Source organism: Sceloporus undulatus, chromosome 2 (assembly GCF_019175285.1).
Source record: "Sceloporus undulatus isolate JIND9_A2432 ecotype Alabama chromosome 2, SceUnd_v1.1, whole genome shotgun sequence".
Taxonomy (NCBI): domain Eukaryota; kingdom Metazoa; phylum Chordata; class Lepidosauria; order Squamata; family Phrynosomatidae; genus Sceloporus; species Sceloporus undulatus.
The window spans coordinates 147,095,817-147,120,615 of record NC_056523.1 but is presented as its reverse complement, the minus strand read 5'-3'; the positions used below and the strand labels follow the sequence as shown (position 1 = coordinate 147,120,615).

The window sequence follows — 24,799 nt, the reverse complement described above, 5'->3', positions numbered from 1 at the left end:
AAGGTTCACTTTATGAGAGCAGTAGTTAACCTATATTGCAAATCACTATTTGAAACTAGCTTGTAACTTAGAGTCTGATCATGACAAGCAAGGTTCACTTTATGAGAGCAGTAGTTAACCTATATTGCAAATCACACTATTTGAAACTAGCTTGTAACTTAGAGTCTGATCGTGACAAGCAAAGTTCACTTTATGAGAGCAGTAGTTAACCTATACAGTATTGCAAATCACTATTTGAAACTAGCTTGTAACTTAGAGTCTGATCATGACAAGCAAGTAGTTAGCTGAATATTAACAATAGTTTAAGCATGACATGTAAACTGGAAAGTAGAAGCTGCTTCAATTTGCTAAAAAACTTATTTACTTAAAACACTCTTAATTATTTTGGAACTCGTGTCATCTATACGGAACTCTAGCTCTCTCAGATTTCCCACCTCCACCCAGATAATTTAAGAAAAAAAATACAGTGAAGTTCAAAATCATATTAGGCAATAAAATGAGGTAAGTTGAACTTTTTTAACTAAGCTGGTTTAGGCCAGAGCTCTGAAATTCCTGGATAAGAATATATTTATTCTCATTCTACTTATTATAATCAAAGATGTCTACAAGCTAAAGATAATTGCCCTACAGATGGTGTCTTCATCATACTGTATATGGTTAACACTCTCTCCATTACTGAGATAAGAAAGTTGTGGAAAGAAGCATCATGTTTTCAGCATTGCCTTAGAATTCCTTAATGAGCTGCCTGGCCATGTATGTTTCAATGATCCCTTGCAGTTCTGTGATTTGGGGATAGGGGATGTGTAAAACTGCCAGTTCTATCAAGTGTTTTAATAATTCAGCAAAGTGATTCATTTGTTTTAGATCTGTGCTTTGTTACTTCAGCATATGTTATCAGATTTTTTTTTAACTCCTTGGTTTTCCTTGGGGTGTTTATTGTGTATTTTATTGTTTTATTGATGTTTGATGTTGGTTACAAGCCATTCTAAACAAACAAGAAAAGGTGGGATAAATAATAATGGCGCCTCTTCCCCTCGCTGCCACCTTCCTTGTTACTGCAGCTTCAGGTATTATTAACATGAGCAAAATTCTACCTCTGCCTCCTGGCAGCATGATATTCCATCAACAGAATTAAAGAAGTACAACATTATGTGGACATTCACATGGAACAGCTTTCATTAATGGCAAACATCTTAAACAAGGCTTTTTTTAGAGCTGGAGTGGGAAATGCGTGGCTTTCTAAATCCTGGACCACAACTTCCATTATCCCTAAACCAAGAAGGGTGGGTGTGCAGGGGGGGGGGTTATGGAGCTGCAGTGGAATATTGAGAGCCAACATGGTATAGTAGTTTGAGAGCAGGACTAACAGTCCAAGGCCCTTGGGTTCAAAACCCCACTCAGCCATGGAAACCCACTGAATGATCTTGGGTAAGTGACAAACACTCAGCCTTAGAGGAGGGCAATGTCAAACCTCCTCTGAATAAATCTTTCCAAGAAAACCCTAGGATGGGAATTGCCTTATCCTAATTTGAACAACAATAAATATTAAAGCATCAGTATGTGGAAGATTTGTCTAAATATCCGATGGCAAGACACTAGTGAGTTATAGTTTTTTGTGGATTTTTCGGGTTATGTGGTCATGTTCTAGAAGAGTTTTTTCCTGACATTTCACCAGCATCTGTGGCTGGCATCTTCTGAGATGATTTCTCAGAAGATGCCAGCGAAACATCAGGGAATACTGTTTCTAGAACACAGCTACATAACCCGAAAAACCAACAAAAAACTATGGATGTCGTCTGTAGAAGCCTTCGACTTCACACTAGTGGTTTACATTTTGAAATCCCAGTATCATACAATGCCAGTTAGGAGCAAAGGAGAAGGAATGTAATTCTAGTTAGCTTGGCTCATGTAAGCAGAATTTAGTTTATCCAAACAGGTAACATATATTATTATCTATCTGCAACAATCTTCTCAGAGTTGTGTTTTTAAAAAAATACAGTGCTAAAATAATCCCTATGCCTAACTGCATAGTTCTAATTTACAGTATTAAGGTTTCTGAGATGAATTCCTCACTGTATAATAGCTATTTTTTTAAAATCCTCTATTTCTTTTTCACAAATACATTTTTGAGCCTTACAATGAAATGATTGCTTTACTTGATTGTACTTTACTGCAGATTGAAATGCTAAAGCAGTTTTCTCTCCTACAGAGAAAAGTATACAGCTGCACAATATGAGAAAGACTTGCCTTAAAAATGTAAGCAGTAGAAAGGCGATAAACTACAGCCAGTGGTTCAATAATACTTGACAAAGAAAGGTACACCAGTCCAATCCAAAGGAGAGTCAGTTTGGAAAATTAAGACAACACTCAAAGTTGTCTCTTGGATTCTCTCCAAATTTAGCATTCATGATTTTTGTAAGAGAAACTATGTTAAAAACTGAGCCCCATTACACAACAGTTGATTGGATAATCCTTCCAAAATAGCTTATGCATGCAGGAGCCATTTTCCAATAACCAGAATTTGACAATTTGTCCATCATTCATAGTGTATAATTTCCAGGGTCTTCCCTACACTAGCTATTTCACTGGCCTAACATTTGGTTCTCTCAAATCTTCATGATAGACCATCTAAGGAAGTATTGGGGCTGGGGAGGGAAAAGAAACCAAGGACAAAAGTAGGTCTATTAGTATTTACAGCAAAGGTCTGGGAAATTCAATCATTCCCCTATTATTATATTGCAGATAGCCCAGGAACTTCTCTTTATTACTGCAGAAAAACTCAAAAGCTGGCTGTGTGCAATAAAGTGCTACGTGTTCTGCTTTGCAATGTTTCAAAGGGCAGTGATTTACCGCTATGAGCCAGTACCTTGCACACAAAACATCTGAGCTCAGTAATTGCCTCATGTTTTGTGCAAACTATACAAGGCAGCATGAGGTCGGCCCACACACAGAGTACCTGCTGCTAACAGAAGCCTCCTCCTCGCATCCCCTTTCCCCAATTCCATGGGCTCTGTTATTAAAACAGCAGAGAAACTCGTTTGTTTTCGTTGTGCCCTGAGGTTTTACTATACGTTAGGTTCCACACGCTGTGTTAAAGCCTCATGTCAGCCAGCCAATAGGCTGCGTTCCAGAGGATTCATTATTCTTGTTACTGCTGAAAACAGAAGGGCTCTGGAATGGTATGTAGCACGGATACTCAGAACTGTATGACTCATCAATAAGGGTAATAATGTGCCATCATTGCAATTTTATTCATAAAAAGCACTGTGGCCTTTCCTGCTCACACAGATGTTACCGCTAAAGGATTCCACAAACGTACACCAAAGATGTTTACAGACATCAGTTTTCCAGTTATGTCCTTCCCTTCCCCAAATATGCCAGAACTCCCAGGATCAAGACTACCTTTGTTGTCTTCCTGAACACACACTTCTTTCTTTAATGCATCTATTATTCCTGACCAGAGCATTTCAGAAAGAATAAAGCAATGGAATATTATGGTTATGATTTATCCAAGAAAAAAAGTAGCATATAGTCATATAAAGAGTTTCTATTTCAATGGTCTCCTTCCCTCCCACCCCACTAAATTCATAATATTACCATGCAAGAAGTCTGATATCTTTTAAAGTTTAGCTTTTTGGTTTCTACCTTAAGGCAACTTTCCAAACTCACTTAGCAGAACAAGTAAAATGGTGATAATGATAATCGTGTGTGTGTGTGTGTGTGTGTGTGTCACTCACACACACACACCCCACCATATAATGGCTTCTTTTGGTAGACTAGCTCCATCCCCATCCCCCACCCATTTTCTTTTCTGGCTGATAGGAAATCTTATATTTTGGTAAATGCAAAATCCAGCAAAATCCAAACAATAAATGAACTGAAGATGTTGAAAATTCCAACACTTAGTTAGAAATTAGTTCTGGATTGGCTGTACAAAAAGAAATGTCAATGGGAACATATTAGACTTTACTGGAAGGAGCATGAGTATTCTGAAAAACATTTAATAGTAACAAAACACCACTTGTATAACTAGGGATGGGTGCTATGATGAAGAGGAAGTAAAGACATTCAGAGAGAGATGATGATCCAGGAAACTGCCGTTGCTCTCAATTCACTTTGTGTCATCATGTAGACAAATTTAACTGACTACACAGAGGCACAGCATCACACTCACTACACAATAAGTTCTACTGAGTTTTGGTCTCTAGTCATTCTATTTGATTTTGACAACAAAATACTAAACAAATTCTATCAGCTTGAACAACAATTTCATTTTAAATTGTTGAGGAAGAAGAAGCCTCTGCTCTTAGTCCAAGAAACCAAATAAAATGTTTGCTTTAGCCATTTATTACCTTTATTGATTCTATAAATTATACAGGAACAGATCAATTAATGATGAGATATGCACATGTCTATGTACAGCCAATTAGGTTTTAAAGTAGGATGACTAGGAATAAATTTACCCAAGGATATTGTTAATAGCCAGGATGAACTAGCTCTCATTCAAGAGTTCCTACATGAGTTCCTTATGGGAAGGAAAAAAGATTTTCAGAATTCAAAAGCATATGCCAGACAAGAAAACAAGATTCCAGACAGAAAATACTATTATCTAAATTTGCACATGTAGCAGTGAGATGGGCAGGCCAACAGAACACGGCAGTTCTCTTATTGCTGAACAACACATGTGAAGCTCAGAATAATGAACAAGATGAATGAAAAATAGCCTTACAGTCTTATGCAACCTGAAGAAACACACAGGACACATGGAAACATATGGTTTAGGATTCATTAGGATTAGGATTCATTAATATCGTAAAGGCATCAGATACAATATGGTCTTGGAAGATAAGCAGGGACAGCCCTAGTTAGTAATTGGATGGGAGACTGCCCACAAATACCAAGTGTTGTAGGCTATATTTCAGAGGAAGGAACTGGGAAAACCACTTATTAGTTGTGTGTTTTTCAGACTATAGGGCCATGTTCTAGAAGAGTTTATTCCTGATGTTTCACCAATAGCTGTGGGTAGCATCTTTAGAGAATTCTTAGTATTCCTTGCCAAAGGAGAAAAAAAAACTATGAAATCCATGGGTTGCCATAAATCAGACCTGCAGAACTTGGCAAATGGTAGGGCCAAATGGGCTAAACTTCTTCAGGCAACATATAGTAATTAATTAATATTTAATTAAAACCTAATTAATAATTAATAAATATTATTAATATTAATTCTATCCTCCTCTTCCTCTCTCTGGATCTTTCCTCAGAAAGCCAAGTGGTGGAGGAGCTTTGGCATGGATGGAAGAGGAGGACAGGCAAACACTTGCCCTGCAAGGCTCCTCCTCCACCTGGCTTTCTCCTGAGAAGGCTAGGCAATGAAGGAGGAAGAAGGTCAAACACTCCTTCCTTTCAACCATGTTGAATCCTAATAACTTTTTGGAGGACACAAGATTACATATACAAGAAGAAAGAGTCAGCTAAGCAATGAATATTGTCAAATCATTAACATATATATGGTATATTCCATACATCAGGATGAACCCAGATCATTTTTGTGAAAAAATACTAGTACATGTTAGGAAAGGGAAGCTGTAAACTCATACGTAAAAGATACTTACTCTTGGTTGCCAATTTTCATACTGTTTCTGCAAATTTGCACCAATTGTTTCCAAAGCTTTCTGGGGCCCCATTGACAGAGGATCTAAGAAACACAAAAGAACAATTAGATTGCTGACCAGCACCTGATCAAGTAACAAATTCTGTTTCAGTCAAGTGTGTGTGCATGTCTGCATATACACATGTACTGACATGCAGATTCTACAACTTATGACAACATTTGTTTTTACTAACCTGATAATTTCTTCCAGGCTGACAATTACCAAACAGTGCTTTGCACACTCATCCTTCCATATTTACGGCTTTGATATTTACAAATTTGATTATTCATGGATTTGATTACTATACCCGCCCCTTTCCCCGACAGATCAGGGCCTCAGCTGCCACAGCGGCAGCCCCGGAGGCCCCGATCCACCACTTTTCCTGGCCTCAGGGAAGCGGCAAAAGGGCCAGGAAACAGCAACAGGGAGAGAGAGAAAGGGGTTGCTCGGCCCCTTTCTCTTTAGTATCGCTGGTTGTGTAAAGGCTGCACCAGCAATATGTGGCACGAAAGGAGCTCCGTTTTGGTGCTCCTTTGGGCGACGCTGAAAGGGCGCCAAGACGTAATGGCCGTTACGTCAAAATGGCAGCGCCCATGTAGACAGGGCGTCGCCATTTTTACGTACTCAGTATGTACTAGGGTTAGGGAGCGTCTGTAAAGGATGCTCCCAGGCAACCCTAGCATGTACTGAGTATGTGCTTAATGGCTCCTCTAAACAGGGTCTATGACTCTAGAGTCCAGACTTCAAATCTCAGCTCAGCCGTATAAATCCACTGGGTGACCTTGGGCAAGTTACATTCTCTCAGCCTCAGAAGATGACCATGGCAAATTTCCTCCAATTAAGCTTGCCAAGACAAACTCGTGTTTGCCTTAGGATGGCAGTAAGTCGGGAACAACTTGACGGCATACAACAACATTGTATCTTCAAATCTGGGAAGCATATTCAGGAGAAGCTATGTTCGTCATGCAGCAAAATAATACAAAATACACAAAATAACAATACCTTTATTGGCCAACCAAAATTCACAACACTGCTAAAAGAATTATCCCCAGTACCAAAGCTACATGACAAAAAGAACCAAGTTTAGATTTCTGTAATGCGCTCTATATGGGGCTACCTTTGTACCAAGTTCAGAAGCTTCAACTGATCCAGAATGCTGCAGCCAGACTGATCACCAGAACACCGAGATCAGAGCATATTACACCAGTATTGAAATCTTTACATTGGCTGTCGATCAGCTTCCGGGCACAATACAAAGTGTTGGTTATTACCTATTACCTATATGGCCTGGACCAGAGTTATTTAAAGGAATGCCTCTCCCTATATAATCCACCCTGCACTCTCAGAACATCTGGAACAAAAATATTAGAATATCCTAAAACCAAGTTGAAAAGTACCTCTTGTAGAACATTTTCTGCGATGGCCCCTAGACTTTGGAACAACTTACTGGAAGAGATCTGTCTTATCACATCTTTGGAAGCCTTTAAAAAGGTGCTTAAAATGGATCTCTTTCGGCAGGCCTATCCAACTGATCTCCTTTAATCTGATTTTGAATAATATTTTACACCTGAATATGATGACTCTATCTTCATGACTGTGAGCAATACTGTAACAACTCTTCCTTTTTTTTTCTTTTCTTTGATTGATGTATTCCAAATTATATATGTATTTTTATGATGTTTTTACTTGCTGTAATCCCGCTTTGATCCGAAGGGAAACGCAGGAAATATAAATTTAAAAAATATTATTTTATTAAGTTATATATGCACTGTCTACAAAGAAACATATAATTTATCTAGAATTCTTAAGTACATTTTCTGACATAAGCCCTATGGTGAAACTATCTTGACGTTACATACATGGCTGGCACTTGTATACTTGTTTTTTGTTTATTACACAACTTAGCCATGGGAGTGCAATCTGAATAAAGATTACAAAAATGAGGGAGTAATGGATTCATATCTTCCATACAGTCAGTTTAGTACATCAGAATTTATATGGGAATGAAAATTATCAAAAGAAACAGCATTTTAATACTGGATGTTGATATTTTTCTTGCAGGAGTAGAGGGGGAGGAAATTACAGGCAAACAGCTGTTTCTTCCAAGGCAGGTCTTCCTAAAGATACATGTGCCATCACTCTGCTTCCACCCATAACCATAATAGAGATGTTCCTTTCCATTAACTACCATTACTGACAAACTAAGTCAGTGATGGTGAACTTTTCCAAGACCAAGTCCCCAAACTCAGTGGCATTCCTGCACTGGGTGTCTCCAGGTGCCAAGGGTGGGACTTCCAAGGGGCGGGACTTCCAGGGGGTGGGAATTCCACCTTCCATAGGTAGGACTTCTGCCTTCTAGAGGCAGGACTTCCAGGGGGAAACCCAAGGCACATAACACCGGTTTTGAAATCCCTTCACTGGCTGCCAATTAGTTTCCAGGCAAGGTGACTGGGTGTTGGGTGATTACCTTCAAAGCCCTACATGGCTTGGGTCCAGAATACTTAAGGGATCGCCTACTTCTGTACTGTCCGTCCCGCCCTCTAAGGTCCTCAGGGAAGAATCTACTTCAGCCAATAAAATCTAGGCTAACTTCAGTCACCCAGAGGGCCTTTTCCATCGCAGCTCCGAAGCTATGGAATGACCTGCCGAAGGAGATCCTCAACATTTCTACTCTTACAGCCTTTAAGAAGGCTTTTAAGATGGATCTCTTCTGGCAGGCCTTCCCTACCTAGTTCCTCTCCCCATTTACTGCGACTTACGTCACTCTGTCCACCAATTCTTCTCTTAAATTAATGAGAAGAATTACATTAAATTTAATTGAAATTATATTCTGGCCCCAAAAAGAAGAGCCCTCCCTCTGCCCCAACTGTCATCATCAGACCTAGAAGGGAGTGAAAAAGACAGGCCCAATTTCCATCAGGCCTAACTGTGAATTTACTGTAACTCACGTCGCTCTGTTTTATTTTACTGTATTTTATTTATTTTTGTATTTTATTTTATTCTCTTTATTTTTATTGTTGTAACCTGCCTGGATTCCTTGTGATTGGGCAGGCTATAAATAAATTATTATTATTATTATTATTATTATTATTATTATTATTATTATTATGGCACACTCTCTCAGCTTCAGACTAGCAATAGCACATACACTTCCAACAGAACTTGCCAAGAAAACTCCATGATAGTTTCACCTTAGAGTCGCCAAGAACCGGTGATCGAAGGGAGAGAGGGTACTCTGGGCCCATAAGTTGGTAATAACTTGGAGGCACATAACAACAACAACAACAACAACAACAACAACAACAAGCATAATAAAGCACAGAAGGCACAGCACAAGGGCAAGAACAAAGAGAGCCAGTGGTTTGAGCGTGCAACTCTGGAGACCAGGGCTTGATTCCCAGTTCAGCCATGAAACCCACTGGGAGACCTTGGGAACAGTCTCTCAGTCTCAGAGGAAGGCAATGTCAAATTCCCTCTGAAGAAACTTAGAGTCCCCCTATGTCTGGAAAGACTTGAAAGAACACAAAAACAGGGGCAAGTCACACTCTCTCAGCCTCAGAGGGTGGCCATGTAAAAAAAATAAACCCCTCTGAAGAAACCTTGTCAAGAAAACCGTGCAAGACGGTAGCGATAAATCAGAAACAGACACAATCCTGCTCAAAATGGAGGACCTTTTGGATTCCTTCCAGGACAGAAAGAGGTGGGAAGGTCCCCTAACGTTGCACCTCTCCACCAGGGTTTGAATCCCAGCTCAGCCATGGAAACCCACCAGGTGACCTTGGGCAAGTCATACTCTCACAGCCTCAAATGATGGCAATGGCAAAAATCCCATCTGAACAAATTTTGAAAACTTGAAGGCACAACAATATGTTATATAGATGTAAATAAACCTGATGAACTGAACTTATATTTTTGACTGTTTTTAGCTTTTATGTCCATTTTTCTTGAATGTCTTGAATGTCCTCCGTTTTGAGCATGGCCAAGAAGCATGGATTTATATTTATAGAATTGTTTTTTAGCGTTTATTTTGTCAGGTCCTTCATTTTCCTTGACTATCCTTCATTTTCAGCATGAATAAGAAGCATAAATTTATAGGAGTGGGGTTTTTTAGTGTTTATTTGATCACGCCCTACATTTTCCTTGAATGTCCTTGTGGTGCTCAGAATCTCGAGTTAGCCAATCAGGAGCCAAAGATTCTGAACCAATCAGAGGCCGCCTGGGGCTATAAAAGATTCAGAGGCAGTTGAGAAGGGGGTTAGAAGCTGGAGGGGGTTGGTTGAGTGAGGTTGGGAAAAGACTGGTCCTGAGGAGGGCTATGGTCTTGAAGTCCCTGAGGGGACAGGGTGTTAAAAGGAGTAAATTGGATCTTTTAGACCAAGGGAAGGTCTAAAGATTGGGGAAAGGGTGGCATCTGAAATAAGAGTTGCTAGAAACCTCTACAATTGATTGATTGAGAAACAAGTTTACAGCTGTTTATTATCGACAATCTGTTATTCTGTTTTGTTTATAAAATAAACTTATTTTGTTGATTTAAAGTCAATCTGCTTGGCCTAAGTGATGAGTTTTTGAACACGCTACCAACTATATATCTGAGGCTAGACATTTGAAATTTTGTTACCTCAGCATATAGGAAGAAAGATTGTTACAGTCCTCCATAGAACACCTTGTCCATACTGATATTCAGACTAACAGGGCTGATTCTCTGGATTCATGCCCACTGTAGAAATGTAGTCCACGCTGGGCTATGAAACCCACTGTGGGGGAACCTTGGCCAGGACACATTCGCTCAGCCTCAGAGGAAGACAAATGGCAAACTGGAAGGCGCACAACACACACACATCAGAAATGTAGTCCCACAGAGCTATGAAACCCACTGTGGGGGAAATCTTGAGCGGGACACATTCTCTCAGCCTCAAAGGTGGCAAACCCCATCTACATAACATGCCAAGAAAATCCCATGGTAGGTCACCAAAAACAACAACAAGGCACAAAACACATACTCACCCCCCAAAGTGACACTCTCTCAGCTTCAGAAGATTACAATGGCAACTCCCCTCTACAAAACGTGCCAAGAAAGCCCTCTGGTAGGTCACCAGAAACCCCCAGGATAGAGTGCCCAGAAACTACTTGAAAGTGCACACACACATAAAGCCACACTCTCTCAGCCTCAGAGAACAACAATGGGAAACCTCATTTGAAGAAACTTACCAAGAGAGGGGGAGAGGAAAAGGAGGAAAAGGAAGAAAAGGAGGGAGGACACCAGCATGGACGACGGAGAGAGGAAGGGAACTGAAGGAAGAGGGAGGGAGGGAGGGAAGACATGTGAGATGCTGGCAGGGAAAGGGGGGAGAGGAAGGGAAGGGATGGAAGAGTGAGGAAAGGGAGGAAAAGGAGGGAGGAAAATGGCAAACCTTGTTTGAAAAAATTTTCAAGACTTGAAGACATACCACACACACCCAAGTCTGGAAGGGGGAGTAGGAGAAGAACAAAATGGCATCCCCCAGGAGTCTGTGCCTGGGGGGGTGGGGGGGGCTTCCAACAGGAATGGGCTGGGCTTTGTTCTGCATTGGACAGCTAGGCTGCAACAAGGAGTAACCCTGACCCACGTGACTCCCCACCCCTCCTTGCTGTGATCTTGTTGTTCTGGAGCAAACTGGACTGGTACAAGGAGCAGGGCTGTATGCACATGTACGCGCGCCCCCGCCCTGCCATACACCCCTTCCACTGGTGGCTGCCATGCCCTCGCGAACTGGGCCATGTGCCAGAAGCGGCACACGTGCCATAGGTTCGCCAACCCGGAACTATGTTCAGTGGCCATCAGGGTGGAAATCCAGGACAAGCCCACAACAGGAACAAAGAGTTAAATCCATTCTCAAGCTCAGGGGCTTCAATGACATTTGGTGAACAAAATTCAAGCCTGCCAAGATCAAATCACATGCTTAACATAACTTCTGGATTGGCTTTAATGCTGGTTACAAATTAATTCAACTTTTGGAGAAAACTCAGTACACTTTTGAGCACAAACTGAATTGCTTTACAACATGGAAAACTCCTACTCAAAAAAGAGGTTGCTGTTTTTACATATGCACCTCATCAGACAATTATGCTTCCCAGTTAAGCCCTTGTAAAGCTGTATTTGAGATTCTTTAACAATCAGTGCGTCCTTCCCTGTGATAGATGAACCTATATGTCTTTCAAATGTTTAACATAAATATTCAATTTCATATCTTCTATGCTATCACTTCAGGACATTAGAATTTTTATGTAAGTGAAGATTACCAACCCAAACATAGCATTTTTATTCTGCAGGATAATATTTTTCTTACAGTGGAAAAGGAGAACAGGGGAACAGCTAATGCTTTCTCAAAGACAAATCAAAATGATTCATAAGAAAAGAAAAAAGTAAGCCCTTGTGTGTTCTGATCATATTTCATCAAAACAGAGGTCCTAGGTCAGATATAATCAAGGCCACTGCAGTACAAACACAGAATGTGGTATCAGCGTAGAAGAATTCAGTATCTTGAACTTTACTGCTTTTTCACAAAACAGAAAAACTCATAAAAAGTTCTCAATATCCTACAACAGTAGCAGAAGCTATGGAGGAGTGCACTATGCAAGGATTGCAGTAACAGTCCTTCTATAGACCTGTATCTGTTAGCTCTGACTTTTACAGGTTATACTCCTGTAATCACCAAACATTCCCTTATTTCAAACCTTGCCAAACGATAACAGATAAACTGTGCTAGTTTGGTATTGTGGTTTGAGGGTTGGACTGTGACTCTGGAGACCAAAGTTTGATTCCCTGCTTGGCCATGAAACCCACTGTGTGACCTTGGGCAAGTCACAGGCTCTCAGGGGAAGGCAATGTCAAATCTTCTCTGAACAAATCTTGCAGAGAAAATCCCATTACAGGGTTGCCTTCAGGTTGCTGTAAGTCAGAAATAACTTAGACACACAAAAACAAAAAACAAAACTATATGTTTATTTTGGTAGTGGCTAAATTCCAGGGGCTTAAATATCTGACAAAGGCACCTAGAAGACTTTATCAATTTTTCCAGCTACTGTATTGAGTATCAAAAGTCACAAATAATAGTTATTATGAAACATATAGTTTTGGTTTAATTTATCAGAAAATTAGAGTTACCTTGGTAAAGGACTTGGATATACTGTCGACCCTTGACTTTTGGGTGGGTTAGGGGTGCAACTCCACTGCGAAAGTCCAAATTCATGAATAAAGCAGGTGAGACCAGTGCACGTGCGGGGAACTCTCTGAAGCCTTGGGAGGGGAGGAAAGAGGGTTCATTCATGCATCCCCCCCCTTCCCTCCTGCTGCTCCTGAGGCAGTGGAGAAGGGGTGAGAGCAGTATGCACACACCCTCCCGGTTACTCCCTCCATCCTTGGGTTTTCTCTCACTCACAGGGGGAAAGCCTGGGAGGGACAGAGGGGGAGGAATATACGAGTCAAGGGATGACTGTAGTTTATTGACTTGTATGGTTGAGCTAAAGTACTCCTTGCTCCTTAGACGTACTCAAACTAGTTATACCACCTGAACCAAGTTTTCTGTTCAGTGTTAGAAACCACATTATGTGTGCACGTGTCATTTTATGGTAATTTCATGAATTTCATAGGGTTTTCTTAGGCAAGGAATACTCAATGATGGTTTTATCAGTTCCTCTGAAATACAGCCTACAACATCACATTAGGATAACATTGAGGAGGTAGCAAGCTTGTTTTCTGCTGTTCCAGAGAACAAGACACGGAACAATGGATGCAAGCTACAGGAAAAGAGATTCCACCTCAACATTAGGAGGAACTTCCTGACAGTAAGGGCTGTTTGACAGTGGAACACACTTCCTTGGCTGCATATAGCCTTCCAGCACCCACTTCAAACCTCCCTCCAAATTGTTGGGGGGGGGGGGAGGATGTTAATATATATTGAAGGTGAAAGTGTTCAGATGTGGCAATGGCTGCAGAAGCTTAAATTGGCTACAGCTGGAGTCCAGAGCAGCAGCCGGACGTTGAAGGTCAACTGAACAGGACTAAATGTAAATATGCTATGTTTTCTGTCTCAAGATGGATTGGTGTCTGTGATGCACAGCAACTTGTCTGCGGTGCATAGCAACTTGTATATGAAGAGGCTGGACTTAGCGGTCGCCTTGTGGTAATATTGTATATAAGGAAAACGCTGTTCTGGTGAATTGTGGGAGTTTGGGGAGTCTGGGAGTTTGAGATAGTGTGGTGTGACAGTAAGAGTTTTTGTATAGTAGTGACTAGCTCGTGTTTATCTGAAACAAAGTAATAAAGCCCTCTAAGGAGTGAAATACTGCTAGTGAGTGATTCTTTGATTTAGCAGCTGTTTCTCCAGGCGTTGTTCCAGCAAGCTAAGGGCCTGTTTTGGGGTTTTCGCTCTGTTCCTGAGTTGGGGAGATAGCCGGCATCTTCATCCATTTGGCACCAAACCAGAACCACGGGCAAGGTTCATCGCCCAAAATATCAACAGAGTACCCCAAACTGGCAAATGGAAAATCATGCACACAGAAGCCTTTATGGGAAGCAATTTGTCATTTAACTACTATTCGCAAAGGCTTATTTTAAAATCCACCTCCACATTTAAAAACTTGTTCTTCGAGAGAAACCTAAAAAATCAGTATTTGCCATTTGAGAGAATAAATATAAGAGCCAGCGTGCCACATAGTTTGAGTATTGGACTACAACTCTGGAGACCAGGGGTTGATTTCCAGCTCGGGTGATCATGGGAAAGTCACATGCTTTCAGCCTCAGGAGAGACAATGGCAAACATCCTCTGAACAAATCTTGCCAAGAAAACCCCATAATAGGTCCGCCTTAGGATCGCCATAAATCAAAAACAACTTGAATGAATGAATGTAAAAGTAATTTCTAAAGCACTAGGACCACTTTTTCTTTTCTCCAGACCCTGGTGGGCTTAGCCTCAAATGCATTTGCAATGTTGGGAGGTATTTGGGGCTAAGGCTACCAAGGTCTGAGGGAAAAAATGGTCCCAGTTTTCAGAGATTTCCCAGACCTGTTTAAAAGGTCCAAATCTTTCAGGGTATGGGGACCAACAGCCTTCACTGACACAGATTAGAAGAAAGGAATTAAAGTTCCTTGCCTTCAGCCTATGATTCACTCACCCACATATCCTGTGCCTACTATGTTTTGTAATCATATATTCAATATCGTACCCAGCATGGCTGCCAGAAGCTGTTGTTGTTGTTGTTGTTATCCCACATTATTATTATTATTATTATTATTATTATTATTATTATTATTATTTATATCTTGCCCTTCTCCTAAGGCTGGGACTCAGGGAGGCTTACAACATTTAAAAAACACGATATAGTTAAAAGCGTACAAAAATAGTATATTAAAACAGAATTAAATTACTATAATAATTAAAACAAATTCAATACTAAAATCCAATTTAAAAGATTAAAATGCTTAAAATACATTAAAACAATATAACAGCACCCCATCAACTGCCTTAAAAACTTTCTGGCTTAGGTCAAAATCCTGTAAACACACACAAGGACATACACAAACAAAACACATACACACATGCAGTTATAGCATTATCCAGTTATAAGAACTAGCTAACTGGTTAAAATCAATCCAGTTAGAAACTTTCTAATAAAAAAGGTAATTTGAAAATTATGTGAGACAATAACCTTAAAGACAAATAATTAACAAAACAATGATTGTAAAATGCTCAAGGTAGATTAATTAACAGACTCTAGTTGTATTAATGTAAACATTTAAAATAAGAGGAAGAGATATTGTTTGGATCAAGGGGATTGTTCTGGAGCGACAAGGGAAGTTAAATTAGTTGTAGAAATCTATACAGGGATTATATTGGATATAATCATCTTTGTATATATCTGACAAATGGATTTGTTTTATATAATAAAAATTTAAAAAGGTAATTCAATTAAATTCATGTTTAATTTTACTGAAAAGTTCACTTAAGATGAACTTTCAGCATTAACTTAATTTCAGAATTAAGTATTAAGTTAGTAATTAAATGAGAATCTATGCTGAAGAGCCAAGAAATTTTACATGTTCTAGATCTTTAATAAATGCAAGTAGCTATAGCAGTCTTATTTTTGTTAATGATTAGAGTATGATTGTTTAAATAATTCCAATGTTAAAAGATTTTATATGATAAGTAATAAGGCCTGTTTGGAAGGAGTGGTCTTCTCTGCAGCTAGATGTTGTTTTATACAGCAGGCACCACACAGAAGCTCTTCGTGTGTTCAAGGAAACTGAATTTTAAAGCTCTTACCCCTGGGACTTTTGTTGGGAATCACATGTGCATCAATAACATAAACAAAATGGAGGGTGAGATTATAAAGGAGATGAGATTATTAGGTATGTGTGAAAGGGAAAGCAAGATAAGGTTTTTCGATGGATTAGATGAGATAGGGTACTCAAAAATTCAAGTTACTGTTTCTTTATCTTCAAAACTCAGAAAACGGACTAAAATGTGTGTATATGTGTCTATATATACTTCACTCTGGGAAGGATTACTGCACAGGCTTTTAACTTAAATGTAAATAAGAATTTAACATAAAAGTAATAATTAAAGTTTCCCCACTTCTAACATAAATGTTACTGAATTTGAGTTTTTAGCTTTTCAGTGATTAACTAAACACATTGGCCCTTTCCCACTAACTTTCCCTATCTCTGGTATTACACACAGTGAAGTGCTTACACTGAAGGCTTCAACTTTTCTTCCACTACCCAGACAGCATATTACAGTGCTACCTCGGGTTACGAAATTAATTCGTTCCGCCGTTCCGTTCGTAACCCGATAATTTCGCAACCCAAAAAGGCTTTCCGTTAGCGCTGGAAAGCCGCTAGCCGCGCTTTGCGTTTGAATTTCGCGCCGAAATAAATTTCCTAACCCGAAAAAAAATATCGTAACCCGGAACAGTTTTTTCCAATCTAACTTTTTCATATCCCGGAAATTTCATAACGCGATCATTTCGTATCCCGGGGCACCACTGTACAAAATTACATCTGAAATCTCCCTGTGGCTTTAGAAATGCTTTGAGTATTGCAGCCAGTACCCCTCTGCTGGCTCTTCACTGTGTTCCAATAACAAGTGTTGCTTCTGTGAATTACAAGGAATTGGTTCACAAAGAAACACTTTTCCAACTATCACTGTTGCTGCAGGATAATTAAATTCCTTGTAACTGTTCCACTATGTGGCACATTGCCCAGTATTGCAGGAACACCTGCAACTGTCAGCTACTGGACTAAATCAGAGTGATGCCATTTACCTATCTCCCGTGTCAAACAACCTCAAAAAGAAACAAAAGACACAGATATCTAACTTCTGTTGCATTGGGACTTGTAAATAGTATGGTATAAAAGTTAGTGTTGGATTGGGATTTGGGAGTGCCAGGCTGCAGACCCTACTGAAGCATGAAGTTCACTGGTTAACATGTCTTGGCATAGTCACTCTCTCTCAGACTGCCCTACCTCATAACATTTCCGTAAGGATAAACTAGGGGGAAAGAAGCTCATGTACACCACCTTGGGCTTGTTGTGAACATATACATAAATACCAATCATGGAAGAGTGTATGGCATCTTGGCTCATAATCCCCCTTTCCCTCTCAAAAGAGTTTTCAAACAGTGCCATGAATCCTCTTAATTAAAATAGAACACTTGTCTTTTTCAAAAGGTTGCTGCTGTATATCAAAAGAACTGAAATGTTTATGTTTACTCATATTTTGAGCCCTGGCGACAATTTTATGAAGGGAAAAGATCCTCCAAGGAAGCAAGGTTTTATAAAAGGAAGGAAGAGGCTGCCCCCTTCCAGTCAGAAAATGTCATTTCCATGTTAAGGTAAGTGGGAAGAGGGAGCAGGCTAGTTAGAACTTTGTCTCCTGACCTTTATAATGCACAGTGTGTATGGGGCCAAGGAAGAGCTCACTTCTCCACACTATCTCTCCATATCTTCCCCAGCAGCTCCTTCTCATTGTTCCACAACAGCAGAGTTAAGAGCATCCTTTCAATACAATGCTGGTATTTTGACTATAATGTTGGATCATTTCCAAATTGTTCCCTGAAGCACAAGATGAATGTGTTAAAATACATGCAAAGAGGGGATAATGAGAAGCTGTACATGTTTGCCCAAGCAAGAATCATGTCTCTGTGGACTCCAAAATGCTACAGGGAATATTTGTAAGTTTAATGGAACCAGCCTGACATCATGGACAAAAAGAACAAATTTAGTATTGACTGGTGAAGGAATAGCAGCAGTTCTAGGTGAAAGGAACAAAGAACACAATGGCATAGGTATTTTTGCTATTCAGATTATCTTGAAAAAAATTGCACAGAAGTCTGCTATTAGCCATTGCTTTTATAAACTGGCTGGATTGTACACAAATACAAAAGATAGTACGAAATAACCTCTGTTCATATCTACGATTACCTTTGAAGATACCGTCAAAAGAAATATTTATTCAAATCAGCAATCTATATGATGAAGATTATACTCAGTTGGGCCAATTTCATTCTGGGGGGGAAAACACTTTTCTTCCTTGAATGCAGCAGCTGTATTAATATTACCGCATTAGTGTGCAGAGGACAGAGGATAGAGTGTACTCAGTAAGTTTAAATTTATGCTTAGTCACAAGTCTCATGAAATAAACTTGCATTCTAAGCCTAGTCTAACATATTGGCAATTGTGCTATTAAAATGGGGCAAAATCCATACACGCTTCTTAGGACGCCTAAAGGAAAAGTGGAATACGAACATGAAGGGAAAGGCCAAAATCAATTAGATAAGCAGCCATTCATTCAAAGGCAAAGACTGTAAAACTAATCTGAAATTAGTCTAGAGACATCACAGAGCTGAACTAATCTTGCCAAGGAAACTCTGTGATAGGTTCAACTCAGGGTCACCATAAGTCGGAAATAACTTGAAGGCACATGACAACAACCATCTTAAGTCATGACTGCTCTCTTTAATGCTCCATTTTAAGACAAACTTCAAGATCAGAAATCAGCAGAGAAACTCCCTGCAAAATCCACAAATTTGGTAATTAAGGTTAGATCATTATACAGGTGAGTATCCCTTATCTGATTAAGGTTATATCATTAAGGTTATTATCTGAGTAAAGTTATATCATTATACAGGTCAGTATCCCTTATCTGAAATGCTTGGAACTAGAAGCACTTCAGATTTCAGATTTTTTCAAATTTTGGGATGCCGACACACACAGAGAGACAGAGAGAGAGAGAGAGAGACAGAGATCTTGGGGTACAACCCAAGTCTAAACATTAAATTTATTTATTAGTTTATATTTTGTGGAAATGTTACAGATGCTGCAATGTTATTTACCTGGAGGGGGAATTAAAGCTGCCATCATTGGGGGCAGAAACACACATATATGTTGAAAATTAGTTTAAGGTCCCATGCTACTTAAATCAGGATGATCTGAAAAGGAGATGGAGCAATAGTGGGTTCCTTGCATTTTTCAGAAACTAGCACTTCAAAATGTCATTTCTGCATGAGAATTCTGTACTGAAATACACTGGGTACACAGATCACCAGTAAGGTTTATCAACATAACCAGGCTAGTATAAGGTCCACTCACAAGCAGGAAATAATAGGCACAGTCATTTATAAACATGGTTTTGGTTCCAGACTAAAGTATTTGAAAAACTCTGCCTCTCTATATGAGCCTGCTCATGCTGTAATATCTGTAAGAGAAGGCTTTCTCTTGATCTCACCACCATCCCTTGACATAAGAGAAAGCCTTCTCAGTGGCTGCTCACAAGTTATGGAACTCCCTTCCCTGGGAGGTCTAGTTAGCTCCCTTGGCTGTCTTTTCACCAGCAAGTAAATAATCTTCATATTTAAGGAAGCTTTTGTGTTTTAGAGAACTGCGGCAGATAAAGCTTTTAATGGAAGATGTAGTGTTTTTGTTTCGTTACGTTTTTAAGTGCCTTTTAATGCTAGTTTAATAGATCAATTGTATTGTTTAATTCTTTATTAAAGGGGGTTAGATATTGTATTGCATATGTATCATGTACTGTATATTGATGCTGTTTTAACATGAAAGCCGCTTTGATTGTCCTGCAGCAGAAAAGCGGAATACAAATAAAAATTTTATTTATTTTTATTTATTACTGCCTTTTAACTTGCAGTTTAAAACAAAAAGTTAGTTTGGTTGGTTTAACTTTTGTATTAAGAGTTTTTAATGGAACTGTGTTTTTAATGGAGTTGTACACCATCTTGTATCTGGTGTTGTGAGAAAGGCATAATAAATAAACAAGCATAGACCTAAATCCAATTGTCAGTCCCAACTAAATCGACTAGCCCAATGAAACCTTGGTAAATCAACACTTTGCTGCCCGAATCTGGCATTTTTCCAGCCCAAAAAGCGGCAAAAATGCCACTCCTTTTGGGACGGAAAGAAGCCGACCTTTCCACCACAGTGGCGGTTGTTCTGCACTCCTGTGGTGTGCAGCATCTGAACACCGTGCCGCCAGAGCGCTACAACGCTGCCCACCAACTGGTTGAGCGTGCAGCATGATGACAGCTTGGGGGTGGGATCAGGGTGTGCGTCTTCTAAAAACCACATCCCCACACTGCCCCCAAGCCAGCACTTACTGTCGGTCTGTTTTGGTGATTTTTTGTGGGGTTTTCGGGCTATGTGGCCATGTTCTAGAAAATTTTCTTCCTGACGTTTCGCCAGCATCTGTGGCTGGCATCTTCAGGGAATGCTGAAGGTCTGTTTTGGCCTTAACTGAAAGAAAGCAGCCAGTAGCATAAGCTTTCTGAGAAAGCAGCCGAGTCTACGAAAAGGGATCCTTCAGCACTGGCTGTGTTGACCAGGTCAGCCCAACTAAAATTGGAGGACCTCATTTTGTCCATTCGGACTTTAAGGAGAGAATGTTCCCAAGTCAGTGTTATTAGGACACCTGCATATCCCCCACTCTATTTGAGGTCCCCATATTTTCATATTTCACATCTGGACAGGTAGTAAATATCATGTTCTTGAGAAGTCACAATGACTTTGAGGAACACTAATTAAGGTTCCCAGGAGAAAAGAAGTGAAGTCACAAGGTACATGGATGATCCAAGTAATAATACAATCAAAGCTAAATGGATGTACTAATCACTCCTTCCTTCCCCCCAAATCATATAATAATATAATAATAATAATAAAATTTTATTTCTATTTCCCGCCTCTCCCAATGGATTACAAGCATAACATGACAATAACATCTAGATTGCAATAAAATATCATCATTTAAAAATACAATTCAGGACAATAAAAACACCACCTGCATATGCATTTCTTCTTGCACCAAGAGTTAAAGGAGATCACATTGAACTGAAGTAGCATGTCAGTTCTCCCTGCCTACCCCCTGCCTGATCCAATCCCTGTTTTTGTCACCCTAAAGTTAGAGCCACCAGCCAGACCAGAATTCCAGTGTTTATTCCTGGGAAAGGGAATCAAGTCTTCGTTGCCTTGCAGGATAGCACATTCCCAGAGGCTAGTATTCAAGTATAATTATTGGTTTCAAAAACCTAGTCTCTGCGCACACACACACTACACTACACAGTTGCCCCAGGCTGTGCTCTATATATGTTCTGTGTCACTCTCAGACCTCAGTCTGAGCCACTCCTACCTTCCATGGTCCACTCTTTGGACAGATAAATATAACCCTCCTTTAAAAACCCTGAAATTCTGGTCTCAAGCTATATATTTCCATTTCGGTCAACTCTTAATGTTGTGTATGTCTGAACTGCTATCGTGTGTGTATGAATGCATACAGCATTTCTCTAAATAAGCCACCTTAATTCACCCAAACCTGGAGTTCCCCTCAGTTATTGCTGGTATACACAAGTGATTCTAAAGCTTACCCAGCCTCTTGCAAAGCTAATTTCCCCAACATTAAAAGTAATGCTAAGATACTTTGTGGGAACCCTCCCAGACCCCTATATTTCTTTGGGTAACAGCACACAGGATAAAAATAATACAAAACACAAGAACATGTCAAGGGGGAAAGGGCAACTATTTAAGTGTGCACGGTAAAGCCACACGGGAGCGCACGGGGTGGTGCATCCCATTCAGATGATTGAGGCATGTGCCCATGGCGCACGCATGTGCACCGCCGCACCACCACGCACACGAGCCACATTCACTTGAATGGGGCTCAAGCATAGGCGGAATTCCCCTTATGAGGAGGGGTCTGGAACGGATCCCCCGCGTAAGGCGAGGTTCCACTGTACTACTTTATAATAGCACATTTCTAAAAACTTTTAACAAATCCTTACATTCCTTTCCTTACTTTGATGCACAACTTCCATTAGGCAGTGTATAAAGAGTCTTCAGTTGAATTACATTGTTTCTGCTCAGTATACAACTCATTTATACTACTGTTAAACAGATTTTTTTCTTAAAATGCTAGCGGGCATTCATCTTTCTTAATGACATTTTCTACACTCTTTTTGTGACATTTAATGCCTGGCCATAAAGCAAAACCAAAATAAAAGAAAGGTGTCATTTCTCTAAAAGGGGAGAAGCAATATTATGTGAACAGTAGAGAGAAAACAGCACACCTAACAACTATAGCTTTCTGGAAGATGAATTCAATAGTGTTTTGCAGCTCATTCAGGGCAAATTACTGAAGACATGTACACCTATCCTTCACTCTCCTTCAAGACATAAGGGTTCATTCCAGTATTAATCTCAGAGAGAGGAGGAACAGATTTAAGAGCGAGAAAAAAGAACAGAACGCAAAAACATCATTTGCAAAGCAATCAAATTGTGTGTGTGTGTGTGTGTGAGGGAAGAGACATGCCATGGGTGAAGGAATTGACACACCCTAAGCCAGCCAGCATGGTGTAATGGTTTGAGCATTGGACCATGACAGGGAAAGTTATAAATGCACCAGCTACAAGAACTAGCCCTTTTTAACTTCACTGAGACCATGTTGTGATGTTTAGACCTGGCAAGTGCAAGATCTCTCCCAATCTTCCCTGACATGCACTCTCACCTACTGCCAGAACAGAAATAGTGAGCAGCTTTCCAATGCCACAGTCAGGAAGCTACAGACAGTGGAACTCTACCTGTTGAGATGATGAGCCAAAAGCAGAAAGGGAGGTCTCCAACACTGAAGAGCCCCTCCTCTATTCGCCCACCCTAGCAGTTAGAACTGGTTCTTTAGGGGTGTTAAAATGCTACCATATTTGTTAACAAATGCTACATACCAAAAGGGAGAAATCATGTGGTGCTCACATATATAAATGTTACATACATTTTGTACAAGGTGGGGAGAAATACCCAACTGAAATCTAGCCTTATTGGAGAAATGCAAAACACTACCTTCCTTCCACCTCCAACCTGTTTCATGTGCCAGGGATCCTAGGACACAACACTGTATGGAGTGAGGCAGTATCTCCTCACTCACCAGTTTGCTGTACTGCACATACAGGAGAGGAGATATAAAGCACTGCATTTTGTAACACTTACATTTTCCAGGGTGAGAAAGGAGAGACTATAACAAATCTCTCTCTCTCTCTCTCTCTCTCTCTCTCTCTCTCTCTAGCTCCCTCCTGCCTTTGCCAGCAAGCAGCAGGCTAGGTCAAAACATCTTCTAGTCCTTCTAAACAATAGAAAAAAACCCTGCAGAGAAACAAACATCATCCAGCTGGACTTCTGCAATTTAAACAGCACACTGAACAAGCAAGTGGGAGATGGGTAAGAGCCCAATACAAAATTATGATGAAAGCTGAGTGTTTTCCCCTATTTAATGGGAACCCCAATGTATTAAGTGAAGGGGAAAGAAAGGGCATATCATAGCTATAACTTACGTTCAGTACACTGATTTCCACAAACTTAAAATTAAGATTGAAACACCCTGAATACAGATAAAACATTTGTTCGTGGAATTTGGACTCTAAGGCTTTTAACAGCAAGGAGAAATCCACAGTGGAACAAACATACAACTGAACAAGCATGAATAAACCTGTAAGCTTTTGTTAAAAGCTCTGCACTAAGTGCCAACTTTCAGTTTTTAAAACCTTCTGTTTTCTCAGCAATTGCATTAAACCTGGTATCGCAGTACCTTTATGGGATAGGAAAATCAAGCAAAATTTATAAATTACCAAGAGAAACAATTAGGACAGTAAGAATGCTTCTGTCCTTATGTTCATTTAAAATATATTGCTTCCATTTATTACAATATTTTAGAAGATTAGAACAATCTTTTCAAAGCAGTAGCCATGTTAGTCTCTTGCAACATAAAAAAGTGGAAGGGGGGGAGGAAGAAATGTGGCATCACCTTTAAGACTAACTGGTTTGTATATTTACATCAGCTTTCGTGGATACAGATCCACTTCTGTGGCTGCAGTGCACTGCTAGATGTTGTTACAATATTTTCTCTCCTTCTGGTCACAAAGCCACACAGGAGCGCTCTAAACAATTTTATGAATGACATCAATAAACACTGTGAAATGCCTGGTAAAAAGCTGGAAATGTATTAACACTGAACAGTGATTAAACAAATAATAATAGGGCTTAGAAAGTTGTGCTCTTCTCCTCTTCCAAAAGTTCAATTGATAAATATTATTATTGCTTCCCCCCCCCCCCAATATTTTGTGACACTAGAACTAGAAAGAAGTAGTGGTAAGGAACTGCTTTTTGTTTTTTTACATTTCTGTACATTTATGAGATTAACTTCAAATCATTGTATCTGAGTGCAGCACACCTCGGTGCAACATTTCTTGTTGTTAACTGTCATCAAGCTGACTTTGACTTACAGCCACTCTATGAATGAGAAATCTCCAAGTCACTTCATCATCAACAGCCCCACTCAGGTGTTGCAGACACAGGGCCGTGGCTTCCTCCATTGAATCTATCCATCTGAAATACGGTCTTCCTCCTTACCTACTGCCTTCTACCTTACCAAATGTTATCTTTTCTTGGTATGTCCAACATAAAACATCCTCAGTTTAGTCATCTTGGTTTCTTGGGAGAGTTCAAGCTTGATTTGCTCTAGGACACATTTATTCATCGTTTTGGCAGTCCACAATATCCACAGAACTCTTCTCCAACACCAAATTTCAAATGAGTTGATATTCTTCCTATCAGCTTTCTTCAC

General features: G+C 39.9%; 1 protein-coding gene across 4 annotated transcripts in view; it reads right to left on the bottom strand.

Moving 5' to 3' along the window:
* RPTOR (regulatory associated protein of MTOR complex 1) overlaps positions 1 to 24,799 on the bottom strand; it is a 562,842-nt gene that overhangs the window by 480,501 nt on the left and 57,542 nt on the right. For all 4 annotated transcript variants that reach the window (XM_042455637.1, XM_042455638.1, XM_042455639.1 and 1 more), the window contains exon 3: positions 5,613 to 5,695. In XM_042455637.1, coding sequence (XP_042311571.1) covers positions 5,613 to 5,695 — 83 coding nt within the window. The remainder of the gene's footprint in view (positions 1 to 5,612; positions 5,696 to 24,799) is intronic.